Source organism: Stegastes partitus, unplaced genomic scaffold, assembly GCF_000690725.1.
Source record: "Stegastes partitus isolate 25-593 unplaced genomic scaffold, Stegastes_partitus-1.0.2 Scaffold1631, whole genome shotgun sequence".
In the NCBI taxonomy this organism is placed as follows: Eukaryota; Metazoa; Chordata; class Actinopteri; family Pomacentridae; genus Stegastes; species Stegastes partitus.
Genome location: NW_007579362.1, coordinates 57,111 through 80,113, shown reverse-complemented (window position 1 = coordinate 80,113; position 23,003 = coordinate 57,111). Strand labels below are relative to the sequence as shown.

Genomic DNA, 23,003 nt, shown 5'->3' with positions numbered 1-23,003 from the left:
AACCATGGTCTCGTCTAATTCCTGGAGGGAGTGACACAAAGCATGACACAACATTACTTGCCCACCCTTTCGCACAGTTTATTATATTCTTTCAACATAGAGTATTATTGCTGTTTTTCTGTCTCCACAGTCCTATGAGTCATGACTGATCATAACAAGGCAGCATACTGAGAAAGGTGATCCTGTTCTATAATTAGAACCTCTGAGCAGCAGCGTGCTCAAGCAATAGGAAATTCTTCAGGTCATGATCTTGATACGAAGAAAGGACTACTTGAGCAAGTTCAGAACTTTTCTACTTTCAACCCTGATCCTTATCTCTCCAGTGAAGTGTCGCACTGACATCCCCCATCGTCACAACATTTTTTCGCCTCTGAACAAAAGTGTTTCTGCATAACTGCTACAGCAGCTCATTCTTGTGCAGCACTGCAAATAAAAAGGCACTTTGGTAAATGCTGAGATGCAACAAAACATTTTGATATGCATCTTGAGTCTACACGGACACTGTGTAAATTACAGTTAAAGAGGAGAAAATGTACTATTACAAACAACAGAAACAAAACCAAGTTCTACAGGCTCTGCTCAGTCCTCAAAGAAGAAGCAGATAGTCCATGTGGGTTTGGGTTACCGTGACATGGAGTAAGTCAGGTTAACTGGGTCAGGAGGCCAGTCTTAGTTCAGTTTTAAGCTTCCCTCTCTGTGGAAAGTTGGAGTGGAGACGTTTGAGGTCACCACAATACAGGGAAGTCCATTTTACTGAAGCCGGGCTCTCTGCGACATTCCCAGTAAGTGTTGTTGCTCACCCACGTGTCATCCTTAGACTTCCTGTCAAAACAACACAAATTAAATAGTTTTTAATGATTGAAACCTCTTGAATGACACCTCAGTCATACTTAATTAGGTGACATCTGTCAAATAATCAGCATATTAAATAACCAACATGGTAGTAGAGCCCAGTCACCCGCTGTGGAAGCAATCTCTGATTATTTCGACACACCGGTTATGTGGAAAAACACATGAGAACACTGTGTCTGATTGCACACAAAGACTCGTACGCTTACAAACAAGTAAAGAGCAGCATACTTGAAAAAGCGTGGCTGGTGTGTCATGCTGTTGTCCTGCAGCACTTTCCTCCTCTCCCTCTGGAGCTGCTCTATTCTCTGTTTCTGCTCCTCAGCTCCTTCTGTGTTTCCCTCCTCCAGCAGCCTGGAAGAAGTATAAAGAGATTTGAGTGAGGATGGGTAACAGAGGAAATTTGCTACAGCCAGAGTGTCAGGACCATTCAATCAACCTATTACACTCACAAAAATGTGAAAATTCTGGCTTTCAGTCCTCACAGAAAGCAGCAAAAGCATTAGTTGCAGCTGACTTCATGTCCCTGTTCCAGCATAGTTCTTGAATTGTCACACTTAATTTACTTAGACATGTCATGCTTTAGCCCGTGTTGTCTGGAACATACCGTAGTAAATGCAATTAGTGCATGGCTGCTACACAACCTTGGTAAGGTATCTGCAGATTGCATTCACATTTTGTAGTAATACCATAAAAAGAAAAAGGTTAAAGATTTTTTCTTTCTTTTATTTGTGTGCTTTTGTTGACTCATTGAAGTGTGTCGCAGTTATATAAGTTCTTATGTTAGTGTTATTCACTGAAACTAAACTGTTTGGATATACACTGGTTGAACAAGGGGTTCAAAATCTTACTACACATTCAAAGGCAATCACTGGGAGACGAGAGGACGTTGATATTCCTGTGACTTCATCTTCCTGGATCTAAACTGCAATAGGCTGTTGCCATGGTTATGCTCATATCTCAGGCTTGTACTGCTCCACACCACATGGGCTAAACCAGACTTGGCCCACAAAATCGTGTTTATCAAAAAAAAAGAAAAAGTTTGGGACCAAATGGCCAGATTTGGCAGCTTTAAATCCATTTAAACTATAGGATCATCTGTGGTAACCATCAGGCCAGACTGCCCACTGAAATCAGGCATTCTGCAAAAAGGGACAGAGAAGCGGTTTGTACATAAAAAGGATTAGAACTGAGAGCTTGAGAGTGCTAACCTCTGGTCCGGCCTGAAGCGTGTGTCTGTGGGGGGCAGCAGAGGTCTTAAGGTGGAGTCCAACTCATTCAACTCCACTGCAAACTGCGTGAAGCCGTAGTACTGCTCTTGGTCCGCTGGCATGGGATCTAAACATAGACACGTGTAGAAATGAACAGCTGTAATGTCGTGTCAAGGTCGGCTTTACTGTTTGATTAAAGCATCCTTGTGTGAATACTTTATAATTGTAATTTCCAGGGACCAATCACTCACTTGCTCTCCAGATACACGTGGCAGAAGGTGGGTCACCTTGAAACACTGACTCGTGCCATTTTCCAAAAATGGAGTGTACCACTTTTCCATTTGAATCTGTAACCACACCCTCGATCTCGTTCACTGTAGAGCTCCATGATTTTGCCTGAAAAGAAAAAAGGAAAATCGTTTTTTAAAGAACAGAAGAAAGGGATTACACAAAATAAAAACAGACACTGTTTGTATCATACAGACTGTAATACATACTGTATGATTTATCTGTTTGACAGAACAGCATTAATGTTGCCTTGCTTTCTGTGTTCACAGTTTTGCCTCTGTACAGAACCACAGTGAATATGAAATGAAGCGATCAAGATGTGATTGAAATGCAGTCTTTTAGCTTGAAGTTAATGTGTTTAACTAAAGTACTGTATTAACCATTTTGGATTTAGAGCCAATTTTTACATTCCTTGTTTTTTCAAGGCTCAAAAGTCATCAGGCAAACTACCATAATTAAACATATGAGGAAGATTAGGGTTATTTATAATACTGGGATGCAAATCCTTTGTATTCCATCACTGTCCAAGTACTTGACTCTTTATCTTCATTTCTTAAATGTAGTTCTTCATTTGTCCAGTAGATGGTGCTGCATGCATGCATGCATGGTACAGCATGCCAATAGGCAACATTGCTTTAAAGAAAACTGCAGTCATCTTTAAACAGCTATGAATAAATTGCAGGTGTCTGCTCAGAGGATGATGAACTGCTGTTAAATTCTAACTAGCAATGCTAATTACAAGAGTCTAACAGACTGAGACTGGTGTAAATGTAGTAGAGCCCAGTCTGATAAATCAACATATAGTAACAGCACAGGAACAGAAGAGACATCCTCTGAAGTAGCGCTCAATTTTTTTGCTCTAAATTGCTCAGAGTGAATTGTGAGAGAAAGATCAGCTTCTGTCATTTACAGACATTCACAACAAAACGCTGATCTACACATCTATGTTTCCTAACCTTGACAAATGTTATTTTACACTGGCAGGCGTCACTGTTGACATTTTTAATGGCCATCTCTCCATAGTGCTCGATCCAGCGTTGGCCACTCAGGATGTTATGGATGCAGGATGTCACTTTGTTCCATTCGTAGTGGTCCCCAAACCTGGAGAAATCACATATGTGCTGCACTTACTGTTGCAAAAATGCATGTTTCATTCTTTGTACTAACTCATATAGCCTACAGCATGCACAATGATGCGTACACTCATAATAAACAAATACTCATGTACATACAAACAGACACCCACATCGAACAATCAAAGAAGTAAAGGACCTACGCAGGTAGTGTGACATGTGTGGTTCCCATGGGAACTATTTCCATGGATTTTCCCCAGAATTTATTTTTCCATCGAACATCTACAAGAGAATGATCACAGAACAAGTGAATGCTTGTAACCACAAAATAATCTTAATCTTATACCTTAGGGAGGTTTGTTGTCTGATCTCCTCAGCAAATATTAGTGTCTTTTCATGCAGCTTCTTTGTTCATGTGCACAGAGGAGAATGCAAACAAGACAAAAGTCTGCAATTTCTTTCACCACCAATTGCTATTCAATTGTTTAAGCACACACCTCAGTTTGAAGTATAACAAATTACATCACATTGGTATATTCTGCACAGTGATACATCAAGCTCCTAATTAGCACACAACGGAAAGTTACAAACCCAACACAAGGCCAAATGAAGTTACTTAAGTCCTCCCCCATACCGGTTTTCACCTTAAATGCAAACTACAACACGTAGAAAATGCTCAGGAACAAAGGTGTGGCAGCACCGATGAGCCCAGGCAAAAACAAAGGGGAAATGCTACTTTGTGCTCACCTTGCCAAAAGCTGAAGTTTCTTGAGTCAGAGTGACATGCTGACACAGGTGGGTGATGACTCACCTGGCAGGAAGAGAGAAAAGATAATATTATGGTCCTCTATCAAAAGGTTTTCTGTCCCTTCGTTAATCTGTTAAATGGTTTGAAGTGATAAATGCAACTTCTTTTTTTTTTTTTTAACCAGGGATGATTATAATTACTGTAAATAAACAAGACCGCCACAGGGCAAGACTTTCCTGCTTTACACTGTTTGTTTCTAAACTGGTTTGTGTGAGAATACTTCTGAGGTAAATAGAGCAAGAAGACAGTTCTGTTCTTCCAGTATACAAGATTTTAACTGAAACATCTGACTTTAGAAAACCTTCCCAAGAAGATTTAAAGACTGACACAATTAATTTGAGACTTACTTATTAGTGTTTAAATGTACAACTGTATTACACTAAACTTACACCTTTAGCCTTCTGAACACCACGCAGTTTCTGGGACAGAGGTTCTTTGATTATTTATTTTACAAAATGAAAAGAAAACCTGGAATCAAGATGCTTTCCATGAACCCACAGATGATACCACTACTGGAAACAAACGGTGGCTCCACATACTATAAATATTTTACAAATTACATTCATAATTTTGTTTATTTATTTTAATTCTCGTCTACTGCTCAGTTCAAACACAGCCTGCATGTGACAAAGTCTCTGGATTTTTATTATGTGACTGTTGATCACCACTTGGTCAGTTTCGGCTTCATGGTTGCGTTGACAAGGAAAGAATTTATCTTTCTCAGCACACGGTGAGCACAAACATTTTATTATAGGGACTTTTTTTTTTTTTTTAAAAGTCATGTAGAATAAAGAAATATTGATGAAATGTCACAATTTCAAGCTTGGATTTGATTTTTTTTTTTTCCCCAACAAAACCAAGAGTCACACATGATAAGATCAAGGAATGTTGAAATGAAAATCTGACTATGCCTTCTGTTTTTACAGTTTCTTGCTCTGATAAAAGGTGCAATTATGGCACTATTAAAAAGATAACATGTCTTTCAAAACCACCAGCAGGTTTTAGAGTTCAGAGGGCTAATTAGCAAGAAAATCTCACTCAAAAATTCTAAATTCTGTCCTTGCATTTTAAATTCAAAATGTTTTCACATTAAAAGGCCTGTGTACAGTTGTGTGAATAGCAGCCTATCCTGTGAAGAGAGACACTGTAATGTAGTGAGTCATCTCAAGACTGTACCTGTTCCGCTATAAACCTGAAGCCTTTATCAGGTCTGTCACACTCGTACGTCTCTCCCAGGACGGGGTTAAAGGGTTTGCTTCCTGCTCGATGGTAGCTGGATGCATAGGCAGTTATCGCAAACGTGGCAACGTACACCTGCACAGGAACACATGAAGAGGATGGATCAACATTTCACAAGAACTGCAGGATTGTCCCATAAGAAAAGTATCCGTCCGTGTGTCTTTGTGTGAAAATACTTTGTGTTCATGTCAGCATCGGACTGCAGACACATACAGTATGTGCTTCAGAGAGTAACTGTACTTAGAGGAATTAGTGTATGGACATAACAAATATGAATGTGTGTTTGTTCATACATGAGACCATTTTAGATGTGGTCAATGTAAATTAAGTAAGCATAATTATGAATACATTAGATTAGTACTGGGTGTACAATGTGTAGGGGGTATATGAAGTGCTACGTACGTTTTGTGTGTCTATAAATAAGCATCAAATATAGACGAAGAGTAGAAGGCTGCTGAATGTGTCTTTCTTGCTAAAAATGAAATATTAATTAAAGCCTTCGACAGAAGCACACACAGAAAAAAGCAAACATCAGAGCAGCATTTAAAAAGCTGCCTGAGGAGGAGCACCGAGGTCAAACCACATGCATTTCTACATTTTTGCTTTTCTGAGCTTCAATGTATTTTGCATTTTTGCTACTGTAACATCCATGTCGGAAGAGTTTAACTTTGAAATGTCTTTTTGCACAACTGTGCATCTGCGAGTTTATTTTCAGTGTTTCAGTAAAATGAATACATGTTACTGAGGCTCTGTCTTGTTATTTTTTTGTGCGCGTGCACTATGTTCATGTGTGCATTCTTTTTATTCACCATGCGCTGGTAAGGGTCTGGAGTCTGGTTGGCGGTGTCCAGCAGGTCGCTGTACTCCAGCTCCTCACACAGTCTTTGCAGGGTGTTGAGCGGCTCATTCAGCTGCACCGGCATGGCCACCTTGGACAAGTCTTTGCCGATGTTATTCCTCAGAATGTTCCACAGGCTCACGCTGCTGGTGGGACTGGGAGAGGGCAGCGTGGACCGTCGACGAGTCAGGGTCACCACGCTGCTAACTGGAGGAGAGAGAAGGTAAAAGATATTTTAAAGAGCAGACACAAGTGAGAAAGAACATGCAGGAGAGCTGAAACATGAGAGAGACCTTTGTTGTCTCTGCACATAATCCAAAAGAATGTCTATAAAATCTCAATATTCTAAGCAAATTTAAACAGAGACAAAAATATGTTTTAGCCTCAGAGGTGGCACTTGTTTCACCCTACATTAACAAGCTACAGCAGACCTGTTATAGGGGCGCATCATGCTCTTTCAGAGGCAGCAAATAAGGAGATTGTAGGAGAAACTTTTATTTTTGGATTTAAAATACATGAATCTAATTTCGGGCTTTTATTATCTTCCACCCAACAATATTCTTCAAATTGGCATGAGCTTTCAAAAATCTATTTAACACAGTCTAAAAATCTGACTGAAACATTAGAGTCATTGCATAGGCTGTAGTCATACCATCTAAACCAGATGAATCCAGATAAAACCAGCATTTGCATTCAAATCGGAATGTTGTCATTAAATCCCATTTCTTTTACGCTACCTGAAGGCAAAGGTTTCTGCAGTGAGGACATAAAACCAACACCATCTGCAGCAGTGAATTAATGATGCATGCACACAGATGCTTTGTCACATACTGTATGAGGAAACGCTGCACTGAGTTTGTAAACATGTCTGGAAGTTGGCAGTGGTCGTGTTCAACACATTCTTCGAGCAAGTGAGTAATTTTGCTGATTCCAGACGCCCATCATTTATTTGATGCTGACACTTAGTGAAAAATGCACAAACATGCACACAAGCTTAGTCACAGTCACACACAAATGCACAGAGACAGACAATCCCTGCTGCGCTTTGACAGAATAAGGTCTCTTTACACTGGATCCTGTCTCTCCATCCACTCAGGGAGTCAGTACGACTTCACATTCACACAGATGCACTACTTGTTACTGTATCACGTACCGGAGTTGTGTCTCTCGCTGCCTCCCTCGTTGCTGTACGTGTCCATGGAGACACTGTCACTGACATCACTGATATACGAGTCATCGTCGGACACCTGGAGACAGAAAATCAATGATGAAAGGTCAGTGAGTCACAATAATATAGAATCAAAGGACAAAAACACACACACTTAAAGTGCTTGCATCATCAGGAAGGAAAAGAAAATCATGTCAAATGTACTCAGAAAAAGATGTTTATTAGGCAAGTCCACTTAAGAGGACTTTACTATGATTTATCTCACGACTGTTAAAAGATCTCATCAATTTGCCACTTTGAAATTCAATTCCTAATTACTTTAAAGATCCCTTTAATAAAAATCAAGTGTTTTATTTACCTTATTACCATGTCCTAATGTTGTTTTTTTATATACTAGAAGACACCATGTCTGAACATATCCACCTTAGCAGTGCAGTATATCTATAACAGCCTCAAAAACACAGATATAAAGGTTTCATGTGTAACAAACCTAACGGGTGGGGTTTTTCATTTGAGAGATGAGGAGAAGAGACAAGCTGTTGTTGATGCAAAGCTACAAAAGGAGAAACTCTGAGCCTTTATCTAACATGGCAACCATTTATTAGCTGTTTGATAATGTAATGAAGAGCTTGTCAATTATGACCATTACTAATGTTGTACAGACCATACATGAAATACATTAACATTCAGATACACTGACTTGCAGGCGACCCTGTACAGTTTACTCATCTTTTTCCTCAGAATTGTTGTGTGGTTCTAACATGCATTGCTCAATTACTCCAATATTACCACTTGCTGTTGTGTAGAGCACAGTGGTTTTACAGTGTGTGAGCAGAGTGGAAGGTTAACAAACCCACTGAAACAGCAGTTGAGTTTTACCAAAACAAGTAGTCTGTAGATGTTTGCACTCTGCTAAACTGTGATTAAATCACAGAGTTCAAAACACTATTCCATGTCTATGCAAAAAGCATTTCTGAGTTGTCCGTCTCTAACGAAGCAAATGTTAATCAATGCAGCTGTCTACATCCCCGGCACACATCACTGAGAATTGAATTTTATTTTTAGAATTCAAGTCTGTTTTTCTCAGTTCTACAGCTGTAAATACGTACATCAAAGCAGGTTGAGCTACGTTCATCCCTCTACCTGAATGCCTCTTGTACTGACTAACAGATGGAGCTCTCATTGCTGCTGCTGCTGCTCTGCTAAAGGTGTTGCTCATGCTATACTTTCTGTGTAGATATGGTGAAATCAGTTGATTGAAAAACCACTTGTTGCATTTGGTTTTGAACATGGAGAAGAAGAACAGGAGAAAGTCGTTAGACCGACACCACATAGGTGCAAGGCCACCAAAGGACCACAGCAGAGAAAAGGGGTGGTCACCTACACACTTACTACAAACCACAAGTGACTTTTATGGGACTGAAATTTTGTCATTCATTATCCATGTGGTATGGAGCAAGTGTGTGGGTGACTTCTTCTTTTCTATGAAGATAAAAAGGTCGTAAAATGTAGCAGATCATTTCTGACCTCATTCTCAGATGAAGAAGATGAGAGCAGGTACTCCTGAGCGTCAAAGAACTCTGATATCGACTCTGGGATAGACGCTTTGCTCTCATTGGAGGCCTGGTGGACCAAGGAGTGAGAGGCACCTGTGCATTCCTGATTGAATAATAAGACATCAGTTGATAAACATTAGACTTGTGGTGATGGATGCAGGAAATCTGTGGTTTATTCATGCATAATCAAAAGTGTGGAGTCTCAGTGTCACTCACTGAGGCAAAAGAAGTCTTTAAGCCCATGACCTGAGCTGGCTGGGGGCCCTGCAGGTCAATGGTGTGCCTCAGTCTGTCTCTCTCTGCTGCCAGGGAACTAAAGGCTGATTTCAGTGTGACGTGGACTAAAGAAAAGCAAATACCAGAGGCAGAAGTTAAAAAAAAAAAAAACAGGGAGAGAGAAGGTACAGAGTTGTCATGGAAACTATCTTGTCCTAAAGAAGTAAACACAAAAAAGCCTATTTTTCCATCTACAGTAAATACCATCTCCCGCCCAAGCAGGGACTCACTGTTGTTGGCCAGTCGGCAGAAGTCTTCCTGTAGACGTGACACATCTGTAGGTGAGTCTGGGGATTCCGGACAGACCTCCTGGGCATTTGACTCTGTGGTGGAGAGGTTAGGATTGGAGGCATGAAGGCGAGGAGATTTGGAGGAGATGCAGCTGGGAACCTGGCGGACAAAGAATCATTACTTTCCCTTCATTGCCACTATTAAATGATCGTGGAAAAAGAAGCTGGATGTACCTGTAGTGTAGATTTGGCTTCTTTGCCATTGTTTTTGGATCGCCACCTTCTCGGTCTTTTCTCCTTTTTGGGGATGTCATAAGTAGATGCCTGTGGTAAGAAACAGATATATTAAGATTGCAGATTCCAGCAGCTACTTTTCTGTCATGCTTACAAAGTTGGGAAACACCTTTTCATTGGTTTAGATTACTGCAAATACTTTTAACAGACCTAAAGAACTCTTCAAAACTTTACATTATGGCTAATTTCATATGTGTTCCTATGTTTACTTGTAGTGCAGTGATGGCTGGAGCGGAGTATGTGCGGTGGAGGACCTCCATGCTCTTCAGCAGCAGATTGAGTTCCAGCATATAAGATTCACATTCCTCCAAGTCTGAGTGAAAGAGAGATTATTATGAGTTCAGAGTTTGGGTGCATGCGGGAACAGTGACGAGAAATAAAACAGGACATCAAAGATTTACTGCAGTGAGACAATTTGTGAGTGTAGAAAGCAGAGAGGAATAGACAAAGCAACAATAGGCAACCAACCTTTGCAGGCCTTGTCCATTTCATCTGAGGAGTGGAGCCAGGAGCTAACCTTAGCTTGGTGGACTGAAGCCTGCTTGGTGAGAGTAGCCCTCTGTTTGGTTTGGACAAGAAACGGAGAGAGCATGAGACACATCATCTCACATAACACATCCCCGCTGCAACATTAAAGACATATTTATTTTTTGTGATAAAAGAGCACTGGGACAACTTACTTTTCTGAGAGAGTCATTAAGGGAAGGCGAGGACGAGGAATGGGGGTGGAAGAGGTGCCTCTCGTGGGGATACATAGCAATTTCATTCTGCCGAAACACACGGTGATGACGCAGTTTCGACACCCACTCCTCAAACAGCTCTGGAGACTTCACCTGAGTGTCATAAAGTCAAATTAGTTGCAGCAACTTGAAGGAAAAACTCCTGCGCATGTCTTTGAATGATTTAGAATCAGAGAGTGAAAGTCTACAGTTGGGGTATACATTTCTAGCAAAAAGAAAATGTCAAAGAATCATAAAGAATTCAAATAAACCTGAGCATCAAGAGTTACCTTAAGGTGATAGATGTTGTCCTCTGTGTCCAGGTCAATGCACATGGCCTTCTTCTTGATTGACATAACGGAGAGGCCAACATCTATGCAGCCATGAAGCTTTCCCTTCTTAAGCTGTGCAAAAACAGCAGTTTGCAGTTAGCTCATAGTTTGTGCGTGTATGTGAAGAAGAATGACAGACAGATGGTGCTCTTGAGATGATACCTACATCAGTCGCATGCTTTGCATACTTCAAGATGCCTTTCTCCAACATAAAGTATCTCTAAGTAGGGGAAAATCAAAGACAGTCAAAATTCATTAACATAACATAAGGTTATTGCACTCCCTAGTTATATAACGAGCTAAACACCAACAAAAGTGACATGTGACACCACTTTGCCTTGACCTGGACATTCAAATTTTACAGCAGCAACAGTGGAATACATAATCAGTAGCACTATGGATTATAACAGAGACAACCACAGGTTACAAGCATTCTTTAGTTCTGCAATAACAAGAGTACCTTGATGCGGAACCCTGACACAAGCCAATGCCTCTTTATCAGTTTACACATGACTATTAAAAGTTCCATCATGTTGCAACACAGAAGTTTCCAGGTATGCATGAGCACGCTCACAGAGAGAAGAGGGGGAGGAAGATGAGTCAGGGTTACAGTATAATCAAATGGGAATAAAAAGAATGGAAAGAAGGAAATACAGAGAACTATATCGGTGAAGAGGAGGAAATGTGGAAATAGCCTGAGGTATTAAAAGATAAGAGGTCAGAACTCTAGTTAGACATTTAGGGAAGGCGGAAAGTATTGCTGGTTCAAAACTGATAACAGAAAAGACAGCATAACTAAAGCTTCTGCACAATATTATGAGAAGCATTTGAGAGCTCAACATAGAAAATATGTGCAAAGGCTCATTCGGTACCCCTTATATCAAAATCCACAGTGTTCAGAGTTTGGTTCAATAAGAGACAGCAGCAGGGGGATGGTTGTGTACTCAAGTGGTGTCTCGCTGCTGTTGCTGTCTGGGGCTTTAAGCTGGTTCGTGAGGTGCTCACCTTATGCCATCCCTTCATGGGCCACTTCCTCCTCTTGAGCAGGAGGCCCTCCTGTCTGTCAGGCTCTTGGATGTTGGCAGGAACCCCCCTGAGCCCCTCCACGATCTCCCAGCTATCCTGGAAGGAGACACAAGAGCAATACGGCATGAGGCTGACAGTGAACTTCTTTACCTTGAAAGAACAGAGGTGTGCACATAAACAGCACACGTCATCATCATCAGAGGTAAGGTTTGAGTGCAATAATATTGTCATTGTAAAAAAAGAAAAACTGTTAATGACTAAAGGCATTTTTCAGTGTTTAACCCTAAGCCCAGGTGGCAGGTTTCAAAGGTATTTCACTGTTATAAATACTGCCAAAACTACATTTTGTCAGTGCCAGAAACTGTTATTTTCAACTTTCTAAGGGGTCTTCAACTAATCATTTGTACAGTTTAGTTGGGAAAAACAAATCTGAGCTAAAAATCTGGATATATCATCAAAATGACTTTATTCTACTGCCTCATATAAAAAAAAAAATCCCAAAACAAACAATTTATATTAAACACATTTTGGAAAAAAACACACAAAAACATCTCTGATCCTGGAGGCACTTGAGATTACATTAGTGACTCATCTACAACCACCATTCACATGACAAAATGTACTTGAGGGACTTTTCAGCTGTTCTGGAAGAAACTGCAGGTTGTGTTTACACAGAGCAGATAGAAGATGAAGAAGGATGGAAACTAATGAACAATCTCAGTAGTGAAATATCTTAAATTAGGTAGCGCCCATATTTTTTTTCAATGTTCCTAAAACCCGTGGGCAGATTGAAATTCTTTCGAGCTCTGTCTACTTCTCGCCATGGTTGTGTTGTTTCCATAAGAGAGTTATGTTACAGCTTAATTAATATGGCATGTGTGTAAGTTACCAACTGTGAGATGCAGTTTGTAGCCAAAACACTGCAGCCTAGACTGTGTCCACCACACCACATGTTGTTGTACAGACTCAACGTCTCTCAAAAAGGCCCCTTTTTCCATTCTCATTGCAATGTTCTCACTTGTATGATTCTCCAGGAGAAATGCTGCTTGTAAACATGTCTTTAGTTCTTACTCCTCTTTTGTAAGGTGGACAGTTAGACTTATGTAAGGCTCTATTATTCGGCTGGACCACAGGTCCATTGTACCGCTGTAATATTCCACTTGTGACATCTCCATTTCAATTTGTGCCTTGCATTTTTCATACAGCTCTCGGAAGGCAACCTGAGAATAAAAGGTGTTTGATGGTGTTACATAGCGCTTATCGGATCATGTTTTTGAAGCCCTCTTTGGTAACTGTGTTAAGTGGTATCATGTCTTTCATGAGGTGAACAGTTGCTGCTTCAGAGATTTCTCTCTGCTGTTTGGAATTTTCTCATATGGTGCAACACTGGCAAAGACATCCAAAATACTTCTATGCTTTGGATTTCATTTAAATCAGGCCTTGCACACGTCATACTCTTTTGAGCTTTGTGGTGTCAATTTAAAGGATCAAACACTATAGTCTTGTTTCCTCATGTGCTATTACAAGACACTGCAGAGAGAGCTCCTGTTTTTGATCAACATCATCCTTTCTGTAGCTGAAATATATCCATATGGTTCACAATGTCTGGATTTTTGTAACCAAATGTTCCTTTTCAATGTTTCTCTGCCGTTCCTTGCTCATGTCATTGTGCACATGTGGAGCCTGCACGTTCCCAAACTCTGTCTTTATGTTTTATTTAAATATTGTTGTTTTGGTTTTTTTAATTCAGCATGTCCAAGAACTCATAAATCAGAGTAAGTGATGTTCTATCAGACAGACTTCTTGTAGATTAGTCACTGTAAATGAAAACCATGCTATTTTTCTTTCATGTATGAAGCAGCTAGAAAGTTGTTGCATGATGTGTTTGAGTTGGTTTGCCTTATTTCACATCTGTTCACATCACACTTTCTGTGATTTGACAATTGCGCATGTATACATTGCAATTGTCAATTGATATATCGTACAGCCCCAACACAGACACACATATACACACATACAGTCTTTAACCTCCTTCATACCATGGTACATGTTGCACTTAAAGCCACCAACTTACTATTATTTTTTTAATTATGAAGAAAAAGCCTTTCTAAAAATGCTCACAGAGGGTGCAAGGACAAACTGACGTACTGCACCACATACCTGGTTGCTGTCATGTTTAGAGGAGCCGCTGCTGTCACTGTGAGTGGGCGACGGTGATGTCATCTTTTTGCGACTCGACTGCTTTCTACCCAGCGTTGTCTTGTTTCTGTGGAAACCGCAGCAACAGAGATCACAGCAGAGCTGCCAGGAGCATCACTCTGACCTTTGAAGGCCAGGCCAACAGTCAGCACTGCGGAGAAAGGTTAAAACAAAACTGATGTCACAACAGCACAAAGGTTACGCGTATTTTAAAGAGAATTGTAGCAGTCAACAGCACCAACAGATAAAAACACAGATGGAAAGACTTACTCACTGTATGTCTGACTAACTGTAAAATCCCCAAAGTAGCTGTGTCTTAAGGAAGTTAGACACAAATACCCAAAATACAATCATTATCATGAGCTCTTCCTCACAGACACACTATGAATGAATGTAAATTCAGACATGCTCTGACAGATGAATGGTTTCATGTCGACTATTTTGATAAATTTAGCGCACGCTCAAAACCACTTAAATGAATGTTTCAAATTCAGTATTTAAGAGTATGGCGGTACCATTCAAGAAACATGAGATTTTTGGGAAAGTATCCATCTTTCATTTAAAAGGAGCTTGTAATGATGAGGTTGAGGACTTTTTGGAACCTTTCAGCAGCTCACACTGTGCCTTTATCCTTAAGTTATATATGTTGAACACTAAAGCAGCCTATATACATGTTGTGCAGTTTGCATTCACTCCATCTGCGCGCTACTGAAATTGGAACTACATTTTGCTGCTCTTAACTTTTTAACCGTCACATCCCTCTGCTGTATCAGTATTTTAGATCTGTATCTCTATTTTGCAATGACAGGCAGATAACATCAACCAGGCTGAAAGTTTTGCTACAGCTTTGTATAAACATTTAATGTAATAACAATAATAATATGTTAGTTCCACTACAGGAGAGACCTGATGTTCTCTGCAATCAACTTGAGATGATTGTCCTCAGTGAAATCCACATTACTGATTGTTGATGTTCATTTTTGCAGTGTGTTACTGTTTTTGAAAATACTGCTGACCAGATTAGTGATTCCAAACGAACAGACATAAAAGAAACTTTTTTTAAGAAGCGTTTGTTGTGCTCGACATGTTGGTGGAGTTTGGTCTGATGCTGCTACATAATTACACAGGCGTACTGTACATGTTTATGACTGGATGCAGTGAACAAGGAACATCACACTCTAACTTCATTCCTCTCCTTGCCACAAATAACATGCTCCAGCCTGGCTGTGTATGTTATGCTTCTGTGTGCGTTTTAAAGCCACTCCCTTTGTACCCTGATACCATCAAGGATCTGTGTGTCCATGGAGGTGTACCGTACATGTGTGAGAGGGGCACAACGCTGTCTGGTGGATTAACATGGCGAGGGAATGCCTGTGGGCTATGTGTGTGCTTGCATGCATGCAAATTTGTGTAAACTTTTGGATTTGAAGTATGCTGCTAGCTACATTCCCTGCAAACACCCTGGTGGTTTAAGTAAGTGTGTGTTCTGTGGTTCCCCAAGGCTCTTGCTTACAGTCAGTACCATGCTCAGGACGTGAGTCATCAACAGGAAAGAATGTGCTCCGTGCTTCGATACCCCTGACACACCATAACACCAGGCTAGCTACAGTCAACACTCGGCTGAAAGCAGGCTCAAACACATGGACAGCCCACTTACTTCACGGCTCTGGAGCACAGGCTAAAAGGACAGACAACATATTTGAGTAGGCTTCAAATGATAAACTCCCGGAGCTTGATTTAGCCCATCAAGCTGTTCTGCTTGTACTTTTCAGGCTGTGACATGTCTGGCTTCTTCAGCTGCATCTGAAGCTTTGTGGACTTAAATCAAGTCAGGAATTTATTACACATAGCTTCTCCCTTTTACAGCCATGTAAATGCACCCGTATGTAGTCTAGACTAAACAACAAAAGGTGCATCCAGCCATAAACATTCTGCACTGGCATGTAGAATAGAAGCTCAGGACTTAAACAGCAAAATTCTTTAAATCAAGGCTATATAAGGGCCATTAAACATCACTTTACATAACACACTTAGCCCTGTCCTCTATTGCTCAGTCTTTTTTTCCTTTTATACAACTCAGCAGCAAAGTGTGCAACAGCCAACTTCCTCAGAGCAAAACCTCAAAAATTGTCAGTGCAGAGATTTTTCTTCAAGTGGGACAACTTCATGACACTTCCTCACCTTACAACCCTGTGTGAAAGCTGTGTATGAGTTTAACCGCCACTGAAGACTACGTGCCATAGATAAACTGTAAATGAAGCTGGGAGATGAGTCCCTGAACATCCCACTGTGTGCCCTACTTACCTCAGCTGAGTGATTACTGTAGGATTGTACACCACCGAGCCTTGTGCACTGTAAGACTAGAAGCGCTGGGGTTTTGCCTTCAGTCTTACGTAATGTGAGTCAATCATTAATGGCACAACACCTTGTAAATGATCTGTTAAGATGGAAAGGGGTCATTCTTGCGGCAGGGGCCAATGAAACGGAGTCACAAGGCCCAAATGAGGGGATGAAAGGTTTAAAGGTGGTGGAAAAGTAACTATTCAGTGTGTCTCTTGCTTTTCTGTTTTTTTACACCAGTGTCAGAAATTGCAAGATCAGCAGTGAGAAGAAGGAAAAGATAGGACAGATGCAAATAGGGGACAACGTGTTTTTTTTCCTATGCTTCAGACCTGAGGGGAACATTTAGCAACATCAGTGTTTCCTGGTGTAACAACCAACCTATCCATAGTAAATTCAGCAATTTCCCTGAGGTTTCCACCAAGGGGATCAATAAAGTTCTATTCTATTTTTCCTATTCTAAATGAAACTAAGTCTGCTATGTTCTTTCCGTTTGAGAATGTTTAGTCATACGCTGCACTTAAAGAAAAAAGTACCTACAATGCCCGACAATGAGAACAGTTTTCCCCCTAGATTTTCCTCTTCATGATTTGACTGTCAACCAGTTTTAGGTTGAATACTACAGACATGCACAAGTTCAGAAGATAAAGGCAGGGATGCAAAAAGCAAGACCAGCAAATTTTTCTCCTACTCATACCACTCCCAGCAGTTAGCAAGGACCAAGCCTTATTAAATGGCTAAAAGACTACCCACTGGTGTTCCCTCAAAGTTTTTGCTGCAACAAACTCTTCCATGCAAAGACATAAATAAACTTTTAAGTACTGTTTATATAGGCGGGATTCAACTAAAACTCAAACAACAATAATCTACTAAGTCATTAGGCTACAGTACATCCTTATCTGAGTTAAGCATGATAACAGACAATGCATAACACTTATTTCCAGAACCCCGTGGCGTTGTAAAAACAAAGCGTAGTTTTGTTGTTCACCAATTTCAAGCCAAAGCCAGAGGAATTGTCAGGCTGGAGTTTCCAGTCATGGCATGACAAACACACGGACGTTGACTTAGCAGCCAATCCATCTGCTTTCTGCCACACATTCTTTCAACAGCAGGAGTGCCATCAACCTGACAGTCCACATAGTTGTATATCCTCGCCATTACTGGCTGACTGAGACTGCAAAAAGGTCCTCATAGATGACCAATCTGTGACTGTACCTCCAATGAAGCAGCACAGTCTTCTGCTAAAGCTTCTTTACAGAATTACTGTGTTAAAGCTGTGCATGATCCACTGATTATCAGAGAGCCTTAGCATAAGATGCTTTAAATAGATTCACATCTGGCCGTATTTATCTAGCTGTTTCATACATCAACACCCAAATTTTGTAGCAAAAATAGAGTCGATGAGTGGCAGCATATGGTTTTGAATTGGTTGGTGGCAGTAGCACTTAGTCTTGATGTCAGAGGTCAGATAAGCTGACTGACTGGTAGCACTGACTTGTCTGAAGCTATTTTAACAACCTTTTTTCTTTTTTTTTTATCTGAAAGAAAGACTGAGCCTGTGTTTCCTGTGTGCAGACAAAGAAAAACTAATGTGAATGTATCAGCAAGAGATCAAAGAGATACAGAGCAGCCCCAATATGCCATTCAGCAGTCAGTTATTTTCATTTTCATGTGCACTCAAAGAGAAGCACAAAGAGAACCAGCCCGAGAACCAGCATGCCCTTAGATTCCTGACCAGTGTATTTTTGAAAAGCTGCATCACAAAAGATGTCTTTCTGTCTACTTCCTGCTGAGACAAGGGACACTTTGTGTAACTCCTCAATTACAGGTTGCTATGGATACAAAAAAAACCAAGGCAATGGCAAGAATATATTCAGTTTGTTTGTTCTTTATGAAAAATCTGAGGGCATAAAACATGGGGCTATTAATAGAACCCATGCCGTTACCAGGAGAAACATGATTTCACAAGATTCTCAGCACTGACCAGCTGGCTTGAATGGAAGTAGGACACAACAGTCTAGAACCTCATACAACCACAGGCGGGCATTTCTCAGAGTGGCCACTTGGTGTATTAGTCAAGCAGGAGTGCTCTGTATTTACCAGCTTTTAAGTGGGTGTTGTGTAAAGGAGGAGAAAGTGACACAGAGATAACTCAGTGAGTCACGTCAGCCACGCTGGATGTTTACACCCAAAAATGTTGCAGCAGGAAAAAACATTTTCGCTGGACAGTGAGCAGCTGATGGAGAAAAATCGCACATGTGACGCAATCCTCTTTTGGCTTGAGATCCTGAGAGTGCTGGGAGAGCAGACTGGAGCATTGCCACTTGGAGTAGGAAATTAATCTCTTGCTCAAGAGCACTTCAACAAGGCAGATGCATGCCAACAAATGGATCTGAGCACAGATTTCTCGTCTGGTGGACTCTCTCTCTCTCTTCTAATGCTTAGGCTGCCCATTAGGGCTGCAAGGAATAAGAATTTCTATATAACAATCTGCCAGTTATTTCCTCCATTAACAAATGAATCATTTAATCTCTCAAATGTCAGAATCATCCAAAGTTTCCAAAGAGCAAGCTGACATTTTCATTTGTGGTATTTTGCCAAACCAAAACTTGAAAGCATTCAGTTTAAAATGATATCAAACAAAGAAATCAGTAAATCCTTACAGAAAAACTGGAAGTTGGAGAAGTTGATTGAATAAGATATGCATATTTTTTCAAATTTTCCACTAAATGACATTATGTGTTACATATGATGCTACTTGCCAGATCAGACAGACATCCACCATCAGTGAAAGTTTTAACGCTTTCTCATAAGTGTACAACCTGTAATTGAAACCATTTTCTGTCCTTCTCTGCCATTATTGTATGTAATGCGAAACTCTAACCCGTATTTCTTCACAGCTTTATGAACCGCCCTCACTGTAAATTTAGACATGTTAACACAAGAACTTCATGGCTGCAGTTTTATTTACATTAGCTTGAGTGCTGGGCCGGCAGTGTGCAGCCACAGGCAATCTGAGAATGGCACAGTGATAGTGATGCCATCACCACTCATGCATAAAATGATCTTGTCTGGACTAGGAGGTGCTAAGGCCAAGTATTGATTTACAGTATCATAAAAGCAAAGTCACTCAAGCACCACTGGAGTGAAAGTGCCAAAAGGTTTATGGTAATTTCGTGAATTAATGGTGCATAGGGCTACAACCAGCAATTATTTTTAACTATGAATTATTTATTCCTTAATAAATAATAATCTGAAGAAATACAGAAAAGTGTCCATCAAACGAGCACAAGGTGACATCTGCTAATAACCAGTATAGACTGATATTCAGTATTTTTGCAATTATTGGTATCAGAACTTATCATCATATTTTTAACCAATTTATAACCAAAACAAATTTATTTAAAAATACACTACTTTAGTTCTGACGTAGCTGCCTCTGTCCATCTGTAGTCACCACTCAGTGGTCTCAAGCATTGCCTGCTCAAAGCATATCTCATTGGTTATATCTGCCAAGTAGTAGCTCATCAGCAATGAAGGATAAATACTGAAAATGTCTCTCTTGCTTTATCAGTTGTCTCATAAACAAAGGCAAGTTTATGCTACCCTAAATTTTGACACCAAAACTTTCTTTTTTTCTGCAAATGTATATCAGCTTCAAATATTATTTTTCTAAAACACTGGGCCTGACAAAACCATGTAGCTCAATCCCTAACATACAATTTAGTTTGATCCATTTACTTTTCTGTTACAGAAGCCAAAGAAAACTGGCTAATACTCACGTTTGAAAAGCTGGAACCCCTACCTAGAAACTAATAATCCAAATACTGATTCATTTTCCACTGTACATATAAAACACAAAGGAGTATGTAGACAATATCAGATCTGAACATCAGCCAGGCCAATAATCTGATCAGATTTCCTGCATTTGTCCGATATCTGATTTTGTTATAATTTCAACCAATTTCTGACAAAATAAAATAAATTGCTCAAACAATGTCCATCTATCTGGATGGATATGTCACCAGTAATGTTCGAATAAGGAAGCATAAATATTAAAAAGTTAAAAAGAAATGATCTCTTCAATTACTAATAATTGATATGAACAAAAACACATAGGTCCACCCCTGATTTTAATATTTAACATAAACAAGCAGGAAGGAACACAACAACAATACATTAATTGATGATGATGATGTCAGACCAGCAGCCAATGAGGACTGATTAACCACAGGTGTCCCGTTTAAATTCACACTGAGCTCAGTTCCTGTTGCCGACAGCCAACGCAGCGATTCAAAGTTGTCAGCGCAGACAAAATGTCCAATTTATTCCATGTGCTCATGAACCCAGCGCTCACACCGCCTCGACACAACCCAGACGCCGCAATTAACACGCACAAAACGACGCACACACCCTCATTAATCGCCAAATGCCAAGAGGAGTCCATTAATAATTCTATCGAAAGCGATATTTCACTTGAAACGCTCGGCGACAGACAACACAGGAGCGCTGCCAACTCTGCCGCGTAAATGCCACGGAGGCTACACATGAACAGCAAAAACACTGACCGAATTTCACACGAGTTCTGAATATCAATTAAAAGAAATGCTTACGGTTCTGTGGCGAAAACTACAGCATCCTTTCCTGCTAGTAGAGAGACACAGCACCTGGTTGAAAACTGCTGCTTCTCGCTTCAATGCCCGAGCGTCGTGGACGGGGAGGAGCCTGTTTGGAGGGGAGGAGTGACCGACGTGCCCTTCAGCCAATCACAACCGAGGAGAAGGTCGAAGGGGCGGGGATAGAAGGAGGGGCGGAAGCGTTTTTGAACGAGCCGTGGAGTGACGTAGATAAAAATGTCAAAAGATAAAACAATCAGGTGAGACTTTAGCGTCAGACAGCTGACTGTGAGGTAAGTCCCACCTGTAAAAGCCACGTTGATGTATGGCTGTAGGTTTCCGCTTGACCCACCAACCCCTTGTGACTTGGAAAAAATGACATTCATTAGTCTTTAAAGTCCATGACACGCATGTTTTACATTCCTCCTGCTCATTCTGCCTTGTAGTGTTCGCCAACTGTGTGCTGCTGGATTTTAAAAACAGACATTACAGCCACCAAAACAACCTTTTTACCAAATCTCTGACCACAACAGTAACTTGTGTAGTAAATAAGAGCAAATTTGATAGAACGCCAGAGAAGGTGTACATATCCTTGTATACAATATCCATATCCGCAGCTCAGTGGTGTACACACCAACTGAGCTTCTCCTTTAGGTTCTTTCACTTCTCATCCAAAAAGCTTCCTGTGTTGTGGATGAGAGCCCTGTTGCATGAGAGGTGAAACATCTTGAAGAACCTGAAAGAGAATTCCAGCTTCTTTTTGCAGTAGCCTCTGGGATCACCATGACCTGGATGACTGATAATCTACAGTCATACCTACATACTTCAATGTAAAGGCTCCCAGCTACATGAATAGGCCTACAACAAATAAGAAAATGCAAATAACTGTAAGTAATTCAATTGCTTTATTGATTAATTGTCAACAAATTAAAAAAAAAAATGCCTGTTATGATTTCCTAAAGCCCAAGTGATAACACTGAAAATTGTTCATGCTGCTTGAACAAAGCTCCAAACCTTGAGCAACACTTATTTTATTACTAGACTCAAAATATCAGTCGGTTAATAGCATCAACCGATGTTGGCCTACAGCAGATATATCTGCTTTGCCGTATTATTTATCTGATATGCACCCATATGAGATTTTTTCCATCCATCCATCATCTATACACCGCGTAATCCTCACGAGGGTCACGGGGGGCCTGGAGTCTATCCCAGCCGACTTAGGGTGAAGGCAGGGGACACCCTGGACAGGTCACCAGTCTATCGCAGGGCCACATTTAGAGACAGACAACCAAGCACACTCACATTCACACCTACGGACAATTTAGAATCACCAATTAACCTCAACATGTTTTTGGACTGTGTGGGAGGAAGCCGGAGAACCTGGAGAGAACCCACGCTGCATGGGGAGAACATGCAAACTCCACGCAGAAAGATTCTGCGAACCGGCGACCTACTTGCTGCGAGGCAACAGTGCTACCAACTGCACCACCCTGCAGCCCATGAGATTTTTTCCCCCAAACATAATGCAGAATAAAGTACTGCAGCAATTTAGAAATGATGTCATCACATAGTTTGCTGACCGGAGCAACCTTGGTTCCAATGTCTGCAATATAATGTAGCATATATGTGACAGAATACATATCACATATGAGTGAATGATGGTGCAGAGTCAACCGGTGTGTTCATGGCAAGGTGCAAACTCGTTTGTGAGATGCATTGCTAGAATCTTAATGAACAAAACTGACTCTATAGTTTTCATCTTTCAGTGAAACTTTAGCATGCCGTGTTGATGTTGGAATTTTTGAATCAGCATCAGCTCTGAAAAATCCTGTATTGATCTATTTATCATTACTAAAGACAACTAATCCTCAGCGGGAACCTGGAAATGTTTACTATTTTAAATTATTCAAACAATCAATGAAACAGTCACTCAATGCT

The 23,003-nt window shown here is 40.5% G+C and overlaps 1 protein-coding gene across 1 annotated transcript; it reads right to left on the bottom strand.

Moving 5' to 3' along the window:
• Nucleotides 1-53: 53 nt before the first annotated feature.
• LOC103371705 (oxysterol-binding protein-related protein 3-like) lies at nt 54-21,151 on the bottom strand. The gene is made up of 22 exons (XM_008301123.1): nt 21,060-21,151; nt 14,068-14,257; nt 11,887-12,003; nt 11,048-11,101; nt 10,840-10,953; nt 10,511-10,663; nt 10,299-10,389; nt 10,040-10,143; nt 9,771-9,860; nt 9,537-9,696; nt 9,247-9,371; nt 9,002-9,133; nt 7,460-7,553; nt 6,278-6,513; nt 5,406-5,543; nt 4,169-4,232; nt 3,625-3,703; nt 3,305-3,449; nt 2,312-2,456; nt 2,061-2,187; nt 1,081-1,203; nt 54-822 (listed from the first exon to the last, which is right to left on the bottom strand). Exons 2-22 carry the CDS (start codon nt 14,128-14,130, stop codon nt 726-728), a joined length of 2,451 nt encoding a protein of 816 aa, XP_008299345.1. The 5' UTR covers nt 14,131-14,257; nt 21,060-21,151; the 3' UTR covers nt 54-725.
• Between the last annotated feature and the right edge of the window lie 1,852 nt (nt 21,152-23,003).